The following is an 18,604-nucleotide window of genomic DNA, read 5'->3' as shown; positions in this document are numbered from 1 at the left end:
TCCATGTAGAGAGAACCATCAAGGTGTCTGAGTATTATTATTATTATGTTAGAATGGCATGTAAAGAGGACCATAATGGTGTGTGTATGTAGGTCCCAGTTCTCTTGTTTTCGGAGTGCTGTGCTTCTCTGCAGGCTCCTCATGCCATTTCCTTTCTAGAGCCTTCTCCCTCGCCTGTGCCCCCTGGAAACAAACCTGTCTTTTGGCAGATAAACAGCCTCTCCCTGTACCTGATGTTTGAGGCTGTTCCCAAGCCAAGTGTCAGGAGATCCTAGGCGCACACACAGGCATTATCTCCTTAAAGGCTGGCATCTGAAGGACTGTGTGGATGTGCAGATGTGTGTGTGGGGTCTTTAGATCCCATCTATCAGCGGCTGGTGTATCTCTAGGTGTGTCAGTGTTATGTAATATTCTGACAACTGGAAGTAGTGCTCCATTTTTTGCCAGCATGTCATAGGATTTTCTTTTCTTTCCCCCCTTGGATTGTGCACATCTTCTCTTTGGGTGTCTGTTTTGCTTCTCAGGAGGCTGTCAAAGCAGAGCGGGCAGGAGCAGCAACAGCAGCTGGGAAGCCTTTCGCAGCTGTTTCTCGCCTTACTTAGCAAGATCGAATCCATAGGGAAGCCACTGACAGCTGGATCCTTCAGGAGGGTTTCCCCATTTAATCCCCCCTCCTCATTTCATTCCATTTATTAGAATATTTGTGGTAGCCCCTGTCCTGGAGAGAGACCGTTCTCACTGGATTACCTCAGTCTCACTGACTGATTTCATTCCAGCCAGAACGCGAGTGAACAATGTTTACACATTTCCTCAGTGTGCTGTTGATGTCTGTGCACTACACGTGATCTGGGATACAAGCCTCAACCCATTCATTCCATGTCAAGCCCATTGCTTTTCAGAGAGACTGCAGTGGGGTAGATTGGGAGAACTGGGGAATACATGGAACATTAACATGAATAAGAAGCAGTGCTTACGTTTCAAGAGGAAAAGCTGACATGAAAAAAAAATCCTGAATATTCAGCTTTTAGTCTTCATTAACCCTCGGTTCACAAATGTGTATGAGAAAACATACAGGCAGCATCCTCCCTTGTGGTTTAGTGAGGCAAATGGCTGTTCCTGCTTTCCAGTTTTGTGACCATTGATTAGGATCATGGAACAATTACATGGGTACAGTTTGTGTTTGATTTATCATATTCATAATTTTAAACAATAAATAAGAACCTACATTTTCTGGTATTGTGTTTAGCTCTCTGGGTCAAAAGACCATTTCCTAAATAGGATATATTATTAACTAGCTTAGGTACCTGAAGTTATCTGAATTAGGTATTTTGTTATGCTATTTATGAGAAATAGTCATTTAGTGTTGGATTTTATGAATGGCCCCATTAGAAAAACACATAGCTCTTCGGATGTGAGCAGACTACAACTCGCTTCATCCTCTTTCATTCCCCCAAACCCTGCCAGTATTTCAAATTGGATTATGAAGGGTATGTGTGCCAGGTTTAGACCATATCCATCGCTGGTGGAATTCACACGGTTCTCTGGATGTGAGCGGATTACAATTCGCATCATCCTCTGTCAATCACTCAAACCACTCAAATGTTTTAAGTTGGCCATGATAGGTATGTGTGCCAAATTTGGTCCAGATTCATGATTGGTGGGACTTATACTTCTCTCTGGATGTGGGAGCCATCCTAGAAAATACTTAGATCGATAGATGCACAGATACACGTTTCCACTTTTGTTATAAACACTGATTTGAAAAATGATTGCAATTCTTCAGTAGTTTGAGATAGCCACTCATTCTTTGCTAGAATGCATTTTTTCAGCTTTCTGTTTTGGAGACATAAATGCAGGATACATAAATGGGACCCTCTTAAACAGCTATGTTGCTTTTCACTCATTAGAGGTAAGGAAACCTGTTTCTTTAAATGGGGCATGCCATTTCAGATTTTAAAGAGAAGTTGTGGTATGATATATGTAGGCATTCCTGAGAAAATCTTTTTTGTCTGAGCAAAGTTCATCAGCAACCTGGGAAGCCGTTTGAGGATACTTGACATGGAGCGGAGTAGCAGTGGTCATTTAAAATAAGGGCTTCCTGCGTAAGTTTCCCTGCAGAGATACTGTGGTGGATATTTTTAACAGGATCACCCTATTAAAAATGGCTGCTGCAGTCTCTGTAGAGAAATATATGCACAGAAAAGCCCATCTTCAAAATGACCACTCCACCTCAGTCATCCAGAATGGCTTCCCCAGGTTGCTTCTGAACTCTGTTCTAGCTGAAAAAGGAGACGAGGAAGGATAAAAGGCTGTCTTTCTTTCTATGGTTTGGGGAAAGGAAGTGATAATGGGGTAGGACAACTTCTCGCCTCTTCATCTTGTCACTGCCATCATATTTGGTCCCTATTGATCTATATATAAGTTGACCCAGTTTTTTGAAGGTGATTTATTTTTTTAAAAATTGACGTACATGGGTATAAGTATATACGTTGTATATCACACACGGCCGTTATTGGCATATGTAACAGCAAAATTACAGCACAAGCATATATATGACAAAAGGAAGTCACAGGTAAAAAGGGTATAAGTAGTCAGCCATGTCCCGAATGAAATCAGTGAGATTTAAGTTACTGAAGTTTACTGATTTCAGTGAACTTGTTCTTAAGTATAATTAACTCTTGATTCAACCCTGTATCTTAATCATATGATCACAATAAAAATCATAGTAGCTGCTATCCAAATGAGTTAAGTGGTTTACGCGTTCTTACAAATAACACTGAAGTGTAATAATTGTCTATTGTGTTAGAAAGACAATGGGTTTTTTCAGAGAACTGAAGAGCAATACCACCCAGAATCATTGCTCATGTCCATCTCACTCTGCTAGAGGTCACTTGTAGGTTTTTGTACCACTTCACTACAAAGGGTTTTTAGGAGCTTGTAGTAAAGAGGTTCAAAAACTTACAGACTCTGTTTGACTGGAGGAAGTGTTCCAATATGCATATGAATATGCAAAGCCACAAGGAACTAATAGTGATGACAGCTGTAACATTTTACATTGACAAAAGCAGTTGAAACACACCTTTGATCCTCCAAATACATTGTTTTCAGATCAGTGAAGGTGAATTAAAATACAGTGGTACATCTGTCTTGCCTAGATGCTTCCATCGTAGTACTTTCACTTTATTTAGGTATTCTTTTTATTTTCATGCTGTGACAACTCCAAGCTATTATTTAAAATGAACATTCAAGTCGGACTAAGAGACTATTTCCACAAACCTGTATTAAAGGGGAAATGTCATTTCCCCATTCTTTTTATTTCCCACAATTATAAGAATAATTTAGAATAATTTAAATCCTCTTCATTTCTACTAAGAAAAATACATTGAGCTGAATAGGTCATACTCCTAAGTAGGTGTACATCGTGCACGTTGTAAGCAGTTGCAGATATTATATAATATTAATCCATAGCATGCGAGTCTGAATATTTTCATTAATATGTGTAGTAATGACTTCGGTTTCTATTAACGAGGGATAAAACATTCAGCAGATGAGATGTATTTTTAAATTAAAGTAACACATGAAGGCTCCTTACAGATATTGTTAGTACAAGCTTTAAAATCCCATAATCTGCAGTTCCATACTGTCCACTAGTGCATGAAATGGCCACCACAAGCAGTCCTCAGGTTACAAACAAGATACATTCTGTAGGTTTGTTCTTAAGTTTAATTTCTATGTAAATCAGAACAGGTACATTTTTTAAGTATAACTATAGCAAAAAATATGGAGGTTTTCCAGTTTTGGATTGCATAGGAAAGGGTTAACACCCCTATAACATTTGTTTTGGTGTCTGTGCCCTGTTCAAAAGATTTCACCTTACTTTCTGTCCCTGTGACAATTGTGTTTTGAAAATTGTGGGTTGTTGTGGAAGTAAAGATTGGCAGTAAAGCATCAGTGGAAACACCTTTCCTCCATGATTACAGGAGTGAATTTCCCTTCCTAGGGGTAGATTTCCTCTTCTTGTTTTTTCACTACATTTGTAATTTGGAGTTGGATGTAAGTTGGATGTTTGTAACTCAGGGACTTCCTATATAGTGAAGTGAATAAAATATGGGACTTGGATAAGTAAAATCTGCGTTAAGAATACTTCTGAGTCAAGTTCCAAAACTGGTCTTGCTCCACAGGCTATCTTGGAAGGTTGTAATCAGTATATACACTCTGCTTTCCTTCTGAGTGAGCAAACCTCTCTCTTTGCTCTTGAAAACTTCATTTTCTGGTTTATTTAAAATAGGGGTGTACAAGGGGACATGAGCCATTTTTCTTCTTGTTTTGAGGAGCTTTGATTTTTAATTTTTTTTCAGTGTTAGAGGAAGAAAAACCTTGCTTTAAGGCAGCTTTGGTCCATTTGGGGGTAAAAAACTTTGCCCCAGAAATTGCCCCTCCAAATTAAAAGCCTTTTTTTTTTTTTTTTGCTAGGCCTGGGCCTGAAAAGGCCTTTTGAGGATCCCAAGAGCAGCACGAGTCCTGCAGGCTATGTTTTGTGCACCTTTGATATAAAGGAGAAACCCTTAATCTTTTTCTCTTAACATAGAAAAGAGAAAAGTGGAAGGTGGATTTATGCAGCGTCGTTCATGTAGTAAAAAAAACCCTCCTGGTTTCTTTTACATCTGAACTAGGTCACTATTATTATAAGGTTAAGAGGGGATAACAATTTAAGCTTCCCTGAGCCTCTTCCATGTATACCTGGAAGATAGTTCTTTGTTTGTTGTGAATACAATAAAATATTAGTGCTACTTTGTTCTGGAATTCTTAGCCTCCTTCTTTCATTCCAATTACTTTTTTTACGATTAACTGAACTTCATTTTGATATCAAGAAGTAGCTATGAACTTGGAGAGATATTTTCATATGTTTGAGATTCATTTCACAGATTTGGAAAGGCACCAAGGTACATGAGATTATAGTAGTGTGTAAGAAGGAAGGTGTATATACATCTGCATATGTGATACAACATGTGATACAACATGTCAGTACAGAGGAATTTTTTTAGCATGTCTTCAAATCTGATTGCATATCTAGAGCTTTCTCTACGAGACCTACTCCAGTTTGGTCAGTTATCATTTGTCTACCTTCGTCCGTCTGAATTATTTTGTCTGTGATTTATTGTAGTGCTGTAAATGGCTAGTTTATGTAGCATGAATGTGTGATTGAATATTTGAATTTTGTTTTCTTGGAGTGGAGTGGGGACATATCTAGTGTAGGGAGGCAATTGTGCATCAAATGGCTTTTTGGAGAAGGGTCTGGAGTGATCTGCTTTCTTGCCAAAAGACTGTCTACCTAGCATGCCTGTATATCTGGACAACTTCATGAGAAATATTTTGTGAGAAATGAGAAATCCTAACAGCTGTAAACTGGCTGGGATTACTGGGAGTTGTAGGCCAAAACACCTGGGGACCCACAGGTTGAGAACCACTGATTTAACACCATTCCATATTCCAATATAGGAACCTTGACCTCCAGATGTTTTCCTCATCAACTCCAAGATGCCCCAGCTGCCACAGCCAGTGGTAAGGGAATAACAACAACAACAACAACTTTATATACTGCTCCATCTCCTCGAGAGGACTCAGGACAGTTTCCAACATGAACATAAAAAACATTAAATTGTCAAAAAAACACCATAAAACAAGTTAAAAATAGTAAACATAATAAACAACACCTTAAGACAGAACCAAAACAATTCTACTAAAAACAGACACAAAATTACAAATCCAAATCAATATACTCCATCAAGGATTCAAATACCAGACTTCAAGGTAGACAATTATGGAAGATGTAGTTGAAAACATTTAGAGAGCAAAGGTTCCCAGCCTGTGCTGGATTAGCACACTTCCAAAATCCAATGTGAAGATCATGTCAGAATCTATGTATTTATTTACCATATTTGTACTCCACCCTTCTAACCCCAGAGGAAACTCAAGGCAGCCTTAGAACAGGCAGCAATTTAATGCCTTACATACATGATCTAATGCAGGCATGGGCAAACTAAGGCCCAGTGGCCGTATGCAGCCCCTTGGGCGCTTACCTCAGGCCCTCCCTATTTTCCTTGTCCTCCTGGCATAAGGACATGGTGGCCCACTGCATCCTTACACCAAAAAGACAAGGAGGGAAGGCACGCAGCAGCTGAGAGCCCTCTGGTGTGCTCTAAGCCACTGGGTGTCTCGCCCTCCTCCCAGCATAAGGATGGTGCGAGCGGTCCCATCCTTATGCCTGGAGGACAGCTGGAGGAAGGCATGCAGCAGCCGAGAGCCCTCCGGAGTACTCTCAGCCCCTGCCTGTCTCGCCCGCCTCCTGGCATACTGCCAAGAGGACAGCCTGAGGATTGGGGGAGGAGGATCAGGGTAGTCACCACATGTCTTGCCTTTCTCCCAGCGTAAGAATGAGGTGAGCAGCCCCATCCTTATGCCAGGAGCACAACCTGAGGATGACCCCTGCCTGACCCTCTCCCACCCAGCGTGTGTCTGGCTCTCCTTCCTCCTGGCCCAGCCCTCCTGGCCAGGTCAACAATGCAGCCCCAAGGCAAAAAGGTTTTCCCATGCCTGATCTAATGACTTCTCTCATCCTGAAGCTAGATTATAGGGTGCTGGACAACCCTTACAATTCCAGGCAGTCCTTGAGTTACAAGCATTCAACTTACAAATGACACATAGGGGGTGAGACAACAGGAAGTGAGAGAACTTAGCTGAAGCTTTATCACCAGTCCTTTTTTCCAAATCATTCTCATACGGATTACACTTAAAAATGCATCTGTTCTGACTTACATACAAATTCATCTTAAGAACAAACCTACAGAACCTCTCTTGTTCACAACTTGGGGACTGCCTGTAACGTATAGCGATAATCCATACATCTAGCTCTAACAAGGTATGATATTACAGAGGATTAAGCACTCAAATTGTATTTAGCAGACATTTAATACAAAACGAATCTCTGCTCTGTCTCTTATGCCTTTAATTGCCTCTGACCCCCCCCCCCCCCCCGGGCCTTTTTTTTTTTCTTGTCAGGAACAACCTGAGTTGCTTCTGGTGTGAGAGAATTGGCCGTCTGCAAGGACGTTGCCCAGGGGATGCCCGGATGTTTTGATGTTTTTACCATCCTTGTGGGAGGCTTCTCTCATGTCCCCGCATGGAGCTGGAGCTGATAGAGGGAGCTCATCTGCACTTTCCCCGGGTGGGATTCAAACCTGGCAGCCTTCAGGTCAGCAACCCAACCTTCAAGTCACGAGGCTTTAACCCTCTCCGCCACTGCCCCCCCCCCCCCCCACAAATTAAAAAGCAGCAGCTGTGCAGCACCCAGAGTCATCCTGAAATACTGTTTTGAGGTCACTAAAAGAACCAGTGAGATTTTTCTTAAGCAGCAATTGTGAAGGTTTCTTTTTGCAAGCCTCAGGAATGCCAGAGTCAACCATGTGAATGCTGATTGTTTCTGACACTGTTAGACTACAATAGTGGAGTAGAGTGGCTGTTTTTCTCTAGCACAGTAGATGAGCGTAAGCCCATAGCTTTTTATGCTGAAATCAAAATGGATCCTATAGGTCTTTTGCATTAAACTTTCTTCGTGTTCTAATAAATGCACTTCCCCAGTGTGGAATGCCTTTGTGTGGAAGATCTTCTGGGGTCAGTGATGTCAGAGATGGCTAACTGTTCTTAATACTCATGTAGCTTTACTTTCTTTGACATGTGCAGAATTTATACTTGTATTTTTTTCCATTTTTTAAATATGACAAGTTTAGGCCAACATATAACTAAATGTTTTCTATCTAGTTAAGTTTGTACATAAACTGTCTATATAATTCACTCTGTGTTGCTTTGGAGGTTATGCCTGATGGAGGAGTGAGGAACTGCAATTTTTGCATGGGTCTTGCATTGTCCTAACCATTTTCCCCCAATATACATAGGGGAAAGTGTACTATTTATATTTTATTTCTAATGACTCTCCACTAATGCCTGGTAGTTAAAATGATGTAAACAAGGTGGAGTTCTATAGCTGGAGTTGTACAGCCAAAAGGCTACTTTGCAAGAACTTTAGTATGTTAGATACAGGACTTCTTGAATTTTTTAAACTCATGACCTCTTTCTGCCTGATAATCTTTTACATGACCCCAGGTAAAAAGGTATATGAAATATTTATAAAATATGTATAAAAACCAAACATTTACTGAAAATAAGCCAGCTCTTGCAAAGCTTGCTAAACAGGCTGACCTTCCTTTTTGTGGAGTACAGCTGAAGTAAACACTGCACTTAGTTACTAACAGATTTGTGTAGATGCCTAAAACAGCCACTAGGTGGCATTCAGAAAACTTTCACTATTGCCAATTTTTGGGACCCCCACATTGAGCTAGGGCAGTGGTTCTCAACCGGTGGATCCCCGGGTGTTTTGGCCTACAACTCCCAGAATTCCCAGCCAGGAGTTGAACCCAAAACATCTGGGGACCCACAGGTTGAGAATCGCTGAGCTAGGGGGATCCCATTTGAAGTCAGGACCCACAGTTTAAGAAGCAGTGTGTTAGACTACAACTCTCATCACCACTAATCAGCATTGGATATGCTGACTAGGAGTGAGAGTAATAGTCCAACATAACCTATGCTCTACGAGTGCATTTGTCTGAAGAAAGTTGAAGTAGTTCTTTTAACTGTGTCAATGTATCAAATAGCTGCCTTTATGTAAAGCCGCCTTGAGTCCCCTTTGGAGTAGAGAAAGGTGGGTAGAAATAGCGTAAATAAATAATAACTATGAAACTCATACTTAAAATTTGATCAATCAGCTGCTCGGTTATCAATTGCCCTTTGATACCTAACTTCAAATAAATCATTCTATATTTTTTGGGTAAACCTTATCTAAAGGGAACAACCTGTGTTTTGAAGAACTGTGGTAGTTGACAACAGGGCCATAGCCCGGGGTGTGTGTGTTAAGGGATCAACCACCCCCCCCCCCAAATGTGTCCGTTTTAAAAAAAAAAAAAGAACTTGTTTACTCATGAATTTTAACCAATTCATGAGTAAACCGGGGTTTGTTTTTACCTGACACATTTCGTGGGGAGGGGGTTGAACCCTTTAACCTCCCTCTCTGGCTATGGCCCTGGTTGACAATAATATTGGCTATCTATGTAATATAAAAGTGCATCTCTTAATTCAGCCCTGAGCAGATTAATGCTCATTGCACAATTTTACTCATGCTTATAAAAATTGGGCCAGATAAGCAGTCACAGCAACGGCCTAAAGCTAATTTTCCTCAGAATTAAAATGAGACCATTCTTCCTTTACTTCTCCAAACTCATACTGTTTTTTTCTCATTTTCACTGTACGCATTGAATGGTGGAATGAGAATACTAAAATGAGGGATAGGCCCTTAGAATGTTCTCCTGTGTAACTGAAGACAGTTCTTGTTTTGCCAGAGTGTGGATGTTTAAGCTTTTAAGACCTGATAAACAAAATCTGAAACAAACTGTTGTGATGTGTAGTACTCTGTTACAGGATTCCAGATCCATTTTACTAAATCCCACATCTCCCCCCCCCCCCCCCAGCACTATTTTCTGTGGCCATTCAGCATTGCTGAGCCTGCCTTGGGCTGTTTGGGGACAAGGGAGGGTTAGAGCTCTCTCCTTAATATTTTCCTCTACTGTCTTTTGTATTTCTGCAAACCTCTATGTTTCCTTTAAGTATGCTGATACCCAAGTCTTTTGTATGGCCCAGGCAAATAGTGACAGTAAAGACAACTGAGATTGATGCTATTCTTTTGACTTCTGCTTCCATGTTGCATGCAGTTCTTGCTGTTTTGCTTTTGCTTAAGTGACTCATATTTTATGTTTCATATATTTTTCTGCACAGTATTGTGATATACCCTGAGAGCCTTCATTGGCAGAAAAGCATGTGTGTGTGTGTGTGTGTGTGTGTGTGTGTATATATATATATATATATATCTTTTAAAAAAGAGCCTTGTAACTTAAAAAAGGTTAATGCTTCGTTCACTGAACATTAGTGGAAATAAGATAGTTTGCCAGAAAATGACTCTAGTCTGAGCCTGTTACACTGTGCTTGATAAACCCAATCTGTAACAACTATCTGTTATACAGCTAATAGAATAAGTAAATTGTACACACAAATGTTTATTGCTGTCACCTAATTCCACCCGTCTCTGTCCCAGCAAAATCTCTGTACGTGAGCTGTTGACAGACTAATTGTAATCCTGACTTCTATGTGCATGCTAAAATGAATGCTATTTACCTGAAAAATGTCTTCTAATTCTTTGTCAGAATATTTCAAAAAGTTTGAGGAAATGAAGATGCGAGGGAGTCATTAATATTATTATTATACTTATTTATATCCCGCTTTTTCTCACCATACAGATACTCAAAGTGGTTCACAACTAAAAGCATTTCAGTACAACTTAAAATATACAAATATTAAAACATATTATGTCTTGAGTGTTAGGATAACTTCTGGATGTTTGCCTGTGGGTCCTGTATGTCTGCACGCAGGTGTGCACACAAATTTGTTGCTTTGGAGACCTGGTTCATTTGAGACTATCATGGGCATTGCTGGGAATCAACAAACTTTTCAACTCTGCTCTGTAAATATGTAAAGTAAAACTAAGAGACATTTAAGAATGGACAGAGGGGGGAAAAAATGAGAAGCCTCATCAAATGTATCCATCCAGTTATCCCTAGCTTTGTTCATCTTTTTAAAAAGGAATCACTGCCATTCTCACATTCAAACAATGTAAACATTACATTTTGGGGGTGGATAGTATTTTAGTTGTATACCTGAAATGTCAATAGTGGAAGCTATTTTTTTTAAAAAATATATTGCTTGCAGTAGTGTTTGCATCATGGAAATGCCTGATAGAGCCTAGCATGATTAGATAAACTCTTCTCCAGCTCTTTAGAATGATTAAGAATTTAATTTGACTAAACCTGGGAAGGAAAAAAGTGAGGTTTGTGGAGTTTGTTCAGGGTCCTACCTAATTTCAGCATTTGTTTGTGAATGTGTGTCTCATGCAATCATTGGGAAGCCTGCCCACAAAATGTCATGCTACTATGTAAATCTAAGTTCTCCAGTTCAGTTTCCCTGAGGTCAGCAGCCCAAGGAGCAACATAGTGCACTCTAGCACTGTACCAAATCCCCATTTGTCCTTTGGCAAGCTCTTTTTTTCTCCCTCCTTCACAGGGTATTGAAGAGTTCTGAGAAGTTTGTTCAAGTGTGTGCTGCAGGATCTCAGGGTTTCCCTTTCTTCATGGAGTAGTGGGTATATGGTCTTCTCCCCGCTCCCCAGACTAACTTAATTACTTTTACCTCCTAAGCTTTCTAGTTCTACTCCCTGCTGAGTGTCTGAAAGCATAGTTATAAATGTATCTAAAAAATGAAAAGTTATTTTGACAGCAAGAGCTAAAACAAAACCTCATGCATTTTTTGGACTCTAAGCAGACAGCAGCACTGGAAAATTCCAAGGTAGCAGGTCATGGGGTTTAGTTGTAGGCTGTTGTGAAGTGCTGAAGTGGCATGTGAATGTCAAAGCCATGAATACTAGCATATACCTCTCAGCTACCTTGTCACAATTAGGTAAGTGCAGAAACCCTACAACCTGAGAAATTTCTGAGAATTTTTCAATCCTTCCACAATTTTGGAGGAAATTTTTTCCCAGTTTCCAGTAAGAAGTTATTTGAGTTTTACCAGACTAAGAACCAGGAAGTTCTCTAGTTTCAAGCTCAGGAGCTCCAAGCCCTGATTCCGAGTTAGTAGATGGGAAGTTTAACTGTGGAAATGTATTGAACAGAAATCATGAGTATGGTCAACCACAGCACATCATTATTAATACACAGAGATTGATTGATTAGTCTCTGGGTGGCTACTTGGAAAAAAGGAACAGTAAATTAATGTATGCACGTCAGATAAATCAGAGTCGTGGACAAAGCATACTGCTTGGTTTAAGATACTATAGAAATGCATTCTACCTGTCATAATGAAAGGCTTCATTAAAAACATTAAAATAGCTCCAGGGTTTATTAGCAATGGTTGCATAGAAGGATTTCATGCTTAAAAGAGGAAAGAAAATATATTCAGTACAGATTTTTTTTCTTTTCTAGTCTAATGCAGGTTTCTAGTTGTTCTTTTCTTTTTATGAGCTGTTGGCTGTTGCTTTGCTTACCCTTATATAGCTGATCCCTAATTATTATAGCGGCTAAATGTATGTCAGTGGTTTTCCTAAAGATTATAGTGCTGCTCTAGTGTACAGTGGTAATTGCTTTGGGAATGTATGTAGAACAAAAAGATTTTCAGATATTCACAAGATAATCCTAAGCATATTTACTCAGAAGTAAGTCCCACTGTGTTTGATGAGTCTAGATCAATTGCAGATGTGATTAGGATCAAGTGCATTGTCTTTTGTTTCAGGTTGTAGCACTGCCTTCTTTGACTTCTGCTGAGTAGTGGGCCAGGCTCATTCACAAGCTATGTTTATAGCCACTTATCTATTTACTATTATTGAATGAATATTACATGTAGGCAGGGCAGGGATGTACAGAGTGTGCCCAGTGAGTCCAGTGCTCCCCTGAACTGGGGGCATAATCAGCAAGAAATGTGCATGGATTTTTGTTTGTCTGTCTTGTTTTTGCTTCTGGAGGTCACCAGGAGCAACATTTGGGGACTTAAAACTTCCTCCCCAACCTTCAATATGCCTTGGAAGTTTTAAAAAAGAAAGCAGATTTGAATACTTCTTGTTCATATCTCCCTCTCTCGTTGCCAAGTCTAGGTGTCCCATGGTTGCTTCTAGGGTCCTAGACTAGAAGGAGCTGCTCATCTAAATTATCAAGCTTGCTATTAAAAAAAATCCACTCTGGAATCTTATGCTCCACAGCTTGCCCCACAAGTTGAAAATCCTTCTGGCAGGTTATCAGTAGATGAATGCTCCATCATGCTACAAATAACTAATATTGACGCTTTGTGGAAAGTCACATTTTTACTATTAAATAAATATTTCATGGCTTTAATATGAGTGTTTTTGTGACATTACAATTCTTAAATATTCTTTGTTATGAAGGGCATCATAACTCTTATCCTTAGAACTGTGAGAAAAGGGGGAATTAACGAAGCAAGATTTTAAAAAGCAGAGGACAAACAATATGCAGTATAACATTATCAGGAAAGAGTCCCTCACAAAGAGCCAGTGTGGTCTAGTGGGTTGAGTGTTGGATTAGGACTCTGTGACACCAGCGTTTGAATCCCCATAGAAATTTACTGGATGACCTTTCTCAGCCTCTTAAAGAAGGCAATGGCAAACTTTTTCTGAATAAATCTTGTCAAGAAAACCATGGGATACTGTTGTTATAAGCAAAAGTCAGTTTGAAGGCACAAAACAGAAATAATATCTTCACATCATAGATTTATCTGAACTCTTGCAAGGATTCACTACATGCACCCTTCAGCCTGAGACAGAGGACTGAAATGACAGGAGAGAAGAGTAGCCATAGAAACCATCTTACATCACAGGGGAGAGATAGAAATAATGCTGCGTTCAGATGTTGTTTAATGTATCCCTAGCCAGCTTAGCCAGCAGTAAGGAATACAGAGAACTGTGGCCAACATATCTGGATGGGGACACAATTCTCACCCCTTTCATAAGGTGTAGCTTGCTCCCTGAATTGATCACTGTCCTTAATAATATGGCTTGACTCCCCCAGACATTGGCTTATGGCTTCAATAAAACTCTCTCTTCTCCCTTTTATTTATCTCCAATAGCCAAAGAAGCTTGACTTAGTTTCATTTATCTAAATAATTTTATATGTAGATTTTCTACCCTGAAAATAATTTGCATAAAACACAGTGGAACATATGTTAGAACAAGAATTTAAACATGTATGCTAAAAGACTACCTATAGCAGTAGCAGCAACAACAAAGATAAGAACCACAGCAGTTTCTAAGCTAAATCAGCAGCCCCTTATTTTGACAATTATGGGGGCAAAGATGCCAGAGCAACTCCTCTAACATGATATCAAGAATGTTGTTCTACCCTCTGCAAACAATGGAAGCAAAAGGCCCTGCACCTTCTTCTTACTTCATGCCACAATGGCATGCAAACCAGGGTCTGATAGCTGATTGTATGCTGAGAGTCGTTTTTATGATATGTTGATCGGAGGCTATGAAGTTAAAGGTAGACAATTTTAATGAAGGTGATTGACTTCAAGAAATATGTAGTGACATTAAAGGTAAACTAAAAATAAGCATTAAGGTGTTGAATTGTGACCAGAAGTTTATGGGCAATAGGTAGACAGTGCACATGCCACAGAACTGGTTAGTGATCTTTTTTAGCTGCAGTTTTCAAATAATCTTTAATTATATCCACAGTTTATCACAATAAAGGCTAGATGTTACAGAAATAAGGATGAGTGTGGTAAATTTCCTTCTTTTAGGAAAGGAGCAGAACGTAAGCAAGAAATACTACTGACAGCAGACACTGCTAAGGTAGGATTATTCTAGGCAGAATCTGAGTTCACAGTTAAAATGTAACTTTAATCATTACAACCGTTATTCAAAATTATTGAATTATCCCTTGTTAGGTTATACATGTAATATAATGTAACTTTACTTACATTATATTAGGGAAAAGGCTTAATTACACACAATTGGTTATTTGTAAATAATTGTTTCTGAATTTTGAAGAGGAGCAGAATCTCAGGCTTGAGTAATTGCTTGTCTTGCATTTAGGCTCCAAGCTCTATACTTTACTGTTGAAATGTTCCAGGTTTAACCTTTGACACAATTTCAGATCTGAGGACTGAGAATAATGTGTCTGAAACCCTAGAGCGCTACTGATGGAGAAATCCCTCAAAAGGGGACCATTGATTTGAATTGTGATTGAGAGTTGCTTTCTGCCATAATGATCTTAATTCTGCTGCTGCTCAGTCGTTTAGTCGTTTCTGACTCTTCGTGACCTCATGGACCATTCCACGCCAGAGCTCCTTTGTTGGCCGTCGCTGCCCCAGTTCCTTCAAGGTCAAGCCAGTCACTTCAAGGATACCGTCCATCCATCTCGCCCTTGGTCGGCCTCTCTTCCTTTTTCCTTCCACTTTCCCCAGCATCATGATCCTTTCCCAACTTTCCTGTCTTCTCATGATGTGGCCAAAATACTTCAACTTTGCCTCCAATATCCTTCCCTCCAGTGAGCAGCCGGGCATTATTTCCTGGAGGATGGACTGGTTGGATCTTCTTGCGGTCCAAGGCACTCTCAGGATTTTCCTCCAGCACCAGAGTTCAAAAGCATCTATCTTCCTTCGCTCAGCCTTCCTTATGGTCCAGCTCTCGCATCCATAGGTTACTACAGGGAATACCATTGCTTTGACTGTGTGGACCTTCGTTGCCAGTGTGATGTCTCTGCTTTTCACTATTTTGTCAAGGTTGGCCATTGCTCTCCTTCTGATTTCCTGGATGCAGTCTGCATCTGCAGTGATCTTCGCGACTAGAAGTATAAATTCTGTCACTGCCTCCACATTTTCTCCTTCTTTTTGCCAGTTGTCAATAGGTGTGGTTGCCATAATCTTGGTTTTCTTGATGTTTAACTGCAACCCAGCTTTTGCACTTTCTTCTTTCACCTTGGTGAAAGCTCCTCAGCTCTTCCTCTCTTTCGCCCATCAGAGTGATATCATCTGCATATCTAAGGTTGTTAATGTTTCTTCCACCAATTTTAACTCTGGCCTTGGATTCCTCAAGCCCCGCATGTCGTATGATGTGTTCTGCGTACAAGTTGAATAGGGAGGGTGAAAGTATGCAGCCCTGCCAGTCTGTTGTTCCGTGGTCTGTTCTTACTGTGGCTACTTAGTCTTTATACAGATTCTCAGGAGACATACAAGGTGACTTAGTCTTTATACAGATTTCTCAGGAGACATACAAGGTGACTTGGTATCCCCATACCACCAAGAACATGCCACAGTTTATTATGATCCACACAATCAAAGGCTTTGGAATAGTCAATAAAGCAGAAGTAGATGTTTTTCTGGAACTCCCTGGCTTCCTCCATTATCCAGTGGATATTGGCAATTTGGTCTCTGGTTCCTCTGCCTTTTCTAAACCCTGCTTGGACATCTGGCAACTCTCGCTCCATGTATTGCTGGAGTCTGCCTTGTAGGATCTTGAGCATTACCTTACTGGCATGGGAAATAAGTGCCACTGTACGGAAGTTTGAGCATTCTTTAGCGTTTCCCTTTTTTAAATTCTAGGTGTATGAATATAAGATTTGCTGTAAATGTTCACATCTGTTCTAACTAAGGCATGATTTTCATGGCTATAAGAAAGTATTATGCCTATTATCAACAGCCACTTGCTTTGTGACCCTTGTTGAGTGAGAATTGTCTGTGACCATCCAAATATGGAAGCTTTACCATGACCATTTCTTTATTCATCATATTTGGCACAAATATTTGGCAATGTAGTTTACACATGGAAAGATTGACAAGAAATCATTTTATAGGTTAGGACTATTTGTTGATTTGTTTACCAGAAGCTCACAGTGGGTAATCTTGGGTGGTGTAGATGTGTACATGAATAACTCCATTTTGTTTATGGGTTTAAACAGATCTTGCAGTTTTGGATGGCTGCTTTGGCAGCTTCAGTAAGTGTCAATTCTTACTTCTGCGGGTGATACCGCCCTCTCTCAATCTGTTGTTTTCCCCCTTTAGTATGCATGAGGCTGCTGCAATACATACTAAATATGCTAATTTTCTTTTTGATAGGGAGCTCATATCATGGAGGCAAGTACAGGTTGAATCTAACTGAAATTCTTGGGACCAGATGTTTTTCAGATTTTGGAAAAAATTGATTTTGTAACATTTGTATTTTCATATATGTAGTTAATAATGGAAAGTGTCATGCCCATTGAGTTGTCCCTCGTGGAGCTCTGATGGGGGAATGAGGCTCTTTCCCCATGAGTCTTTTTCATTCTTTCTGGGCTGGCTAGTAGAGTTGCTTCATGCTTGCCCTCACAGCCATTTCCAGGTTGTTCGCCCCACTGCATGCAGGCAGAAGGTGAGCACAAGAAGCATGTATGACATCTGCTTTTTACAAGAGCCTTATGTAAACAGAGTTCTCTCTGCTTCCCCTTCCTCTTTTCCTTCCACCAGAACTTAGTGAGCTACAATTCAGTGAACACTAGATGTGTGACTAGCTCCCTCTCTCTAAAGGTGACTGGTGGCAAAAGTTTTAGTTTTTAGGGTATTCTGGATTTTCTGGTATGGGAGAATCAACCTGTACTCTGTTCTTCATCTGAAGTCTGGGTTGGTATAGTCACCTCCATTTCCTCATTCCATTTACAGATGTAGGCCAAGCCTTATCCATTTATGCCAAGTCATTGCATGATGTTGAACATCTGTGTGGGAAAGAGCAATGCTCAATTCTAGCCACCGCTTAACAAAAAGAAATGTTGCATTTTTGTAATTAGTATATTTATAAATACAGTCTGAATATTATTTTTAAACACAAGCAGAGGCCTACAAAGTTTCAACTACTTCATCTCAATTTTTCCTTTCAGCACAATGGCTGACAATGCGAGTAAGTCTTCTAAGCAAATGAACAGAACACCTCCAAAGTCTCCTGCAGACTCTGCAAAAGAAAAATCAGCCAAAAGGTTATCCTGTGATTCGAACAGTTCTCATGAAGGAGTCAGTGGGGCTGAGCTAAGTGCTCTTGAAGAGGCTTTCCGGAAATTTGCCATCCATGGAGACACAAGGGCTACAGGAAAAGAGATGCATGGGAAAAACTGGTCTAAGTTGTGCAAGGACTGCCACGTGATCGACGGCAAGAATGTGACCCTGACAGATGTTGACATTGTCTTCAGCAAAATCAAGTAATGTTTATTTCACTCTTACTTTGCATTCTCCTCATTGCTGAAAGTTTCTTTGTGAGAATTCATAAGATGAGTATGTGATTGCTGGCCACATTATTTCATTTTTCTACATTTCATTGAAAATTTGTTACTCAAATTCTTAGGTTGTGTATGTCCTCAAAGGTTGAAGTACAGTTATGTCAGGTTAAGAAGAAATACATAATAGGAAGAAACACATTTTCTACACATGACAGTTTATTTGCCTTTTCCGTGTCTGTAATTCAGATGTCAACTCATATTCTTCAACACTTCCTTCTAATATTTAGATGGGTCACCTGCACCACTTCTATTGCTAAACTGGTGCATTTATGCATATTAGGATTGCTATGCACCTTTCTTTTCCTGGAGATATCTTTTTTGGGGGGAGGGGGGGGTTCTATCTAGGGGTATTTTTAAAATGTCTGAGTTTTCTTACAAAGTCCGGACTACAGAAAGCAGGCAATTGGGTAGTAGAGTTCAGAAAAGAGGGGGAGGAGGAAGGGAGACATACAGTTAACAGAAAGATGAGGGAAGCCCTCAAAGCAGCTAGCCTCAGCCCCACATGGGTTACCAAGTGATGCTCTAGCTTTCATTTGGGGCAGCTAGCTCAAGACATGTGGAAGTGGGAAAGGGTAGTACCTGGCCTAGACAAGTCTGTATGCAGCCTTTGTTGAGGACCTTGACTGATCTAAGGAGTTTTT

General features: G+C 40.1%; 1 protein-coding gene across 2 annotated transcripts in view; it reads left to right on the top strand.

The window, feature by feature from the left end:
* tppp (tubulin polymerization promoting protein) overlaps positions 1–18,604 on the top strand; it is a 78,190-nt gene that overhangs the window by 1,509 nt on the left and 58,077 nt on the right. For both annotated transcript variants that reach the window (XM_008112994.3, XM_003222311.3), the window contains exon 2: positions 17,571–17,885. In XM_008112994.3, the coding sequence (XP_008111201.1) occupies positions 17,571–17,885 (315 nt within the window). The remainder of the gene's footprint in view (positions 1–17,570; positions 17,886–18,604) is intronic.

This window comes from Anolis carolinensis, chromosome 6 (genome assembly GCF_035594765.1).
Source record: "Anolis carolinensis isolate JA03-04 chromosome 6, rAnoCar3.1.pri, whole genome shotgun sequence".
Classification (NCBI taxonomy): domain Eukaryota; kingdom Metazoa; phylum Chordata; class Lepidosauria; order Squamata; family Dactyloidae; genus Anolis; species Anolis carolinensis.
The sequence above is the reverse complement of the archived record's forward strand: the minus strand, read 5'-3'. Positions and strand labels throughout refer to the sequence as shown.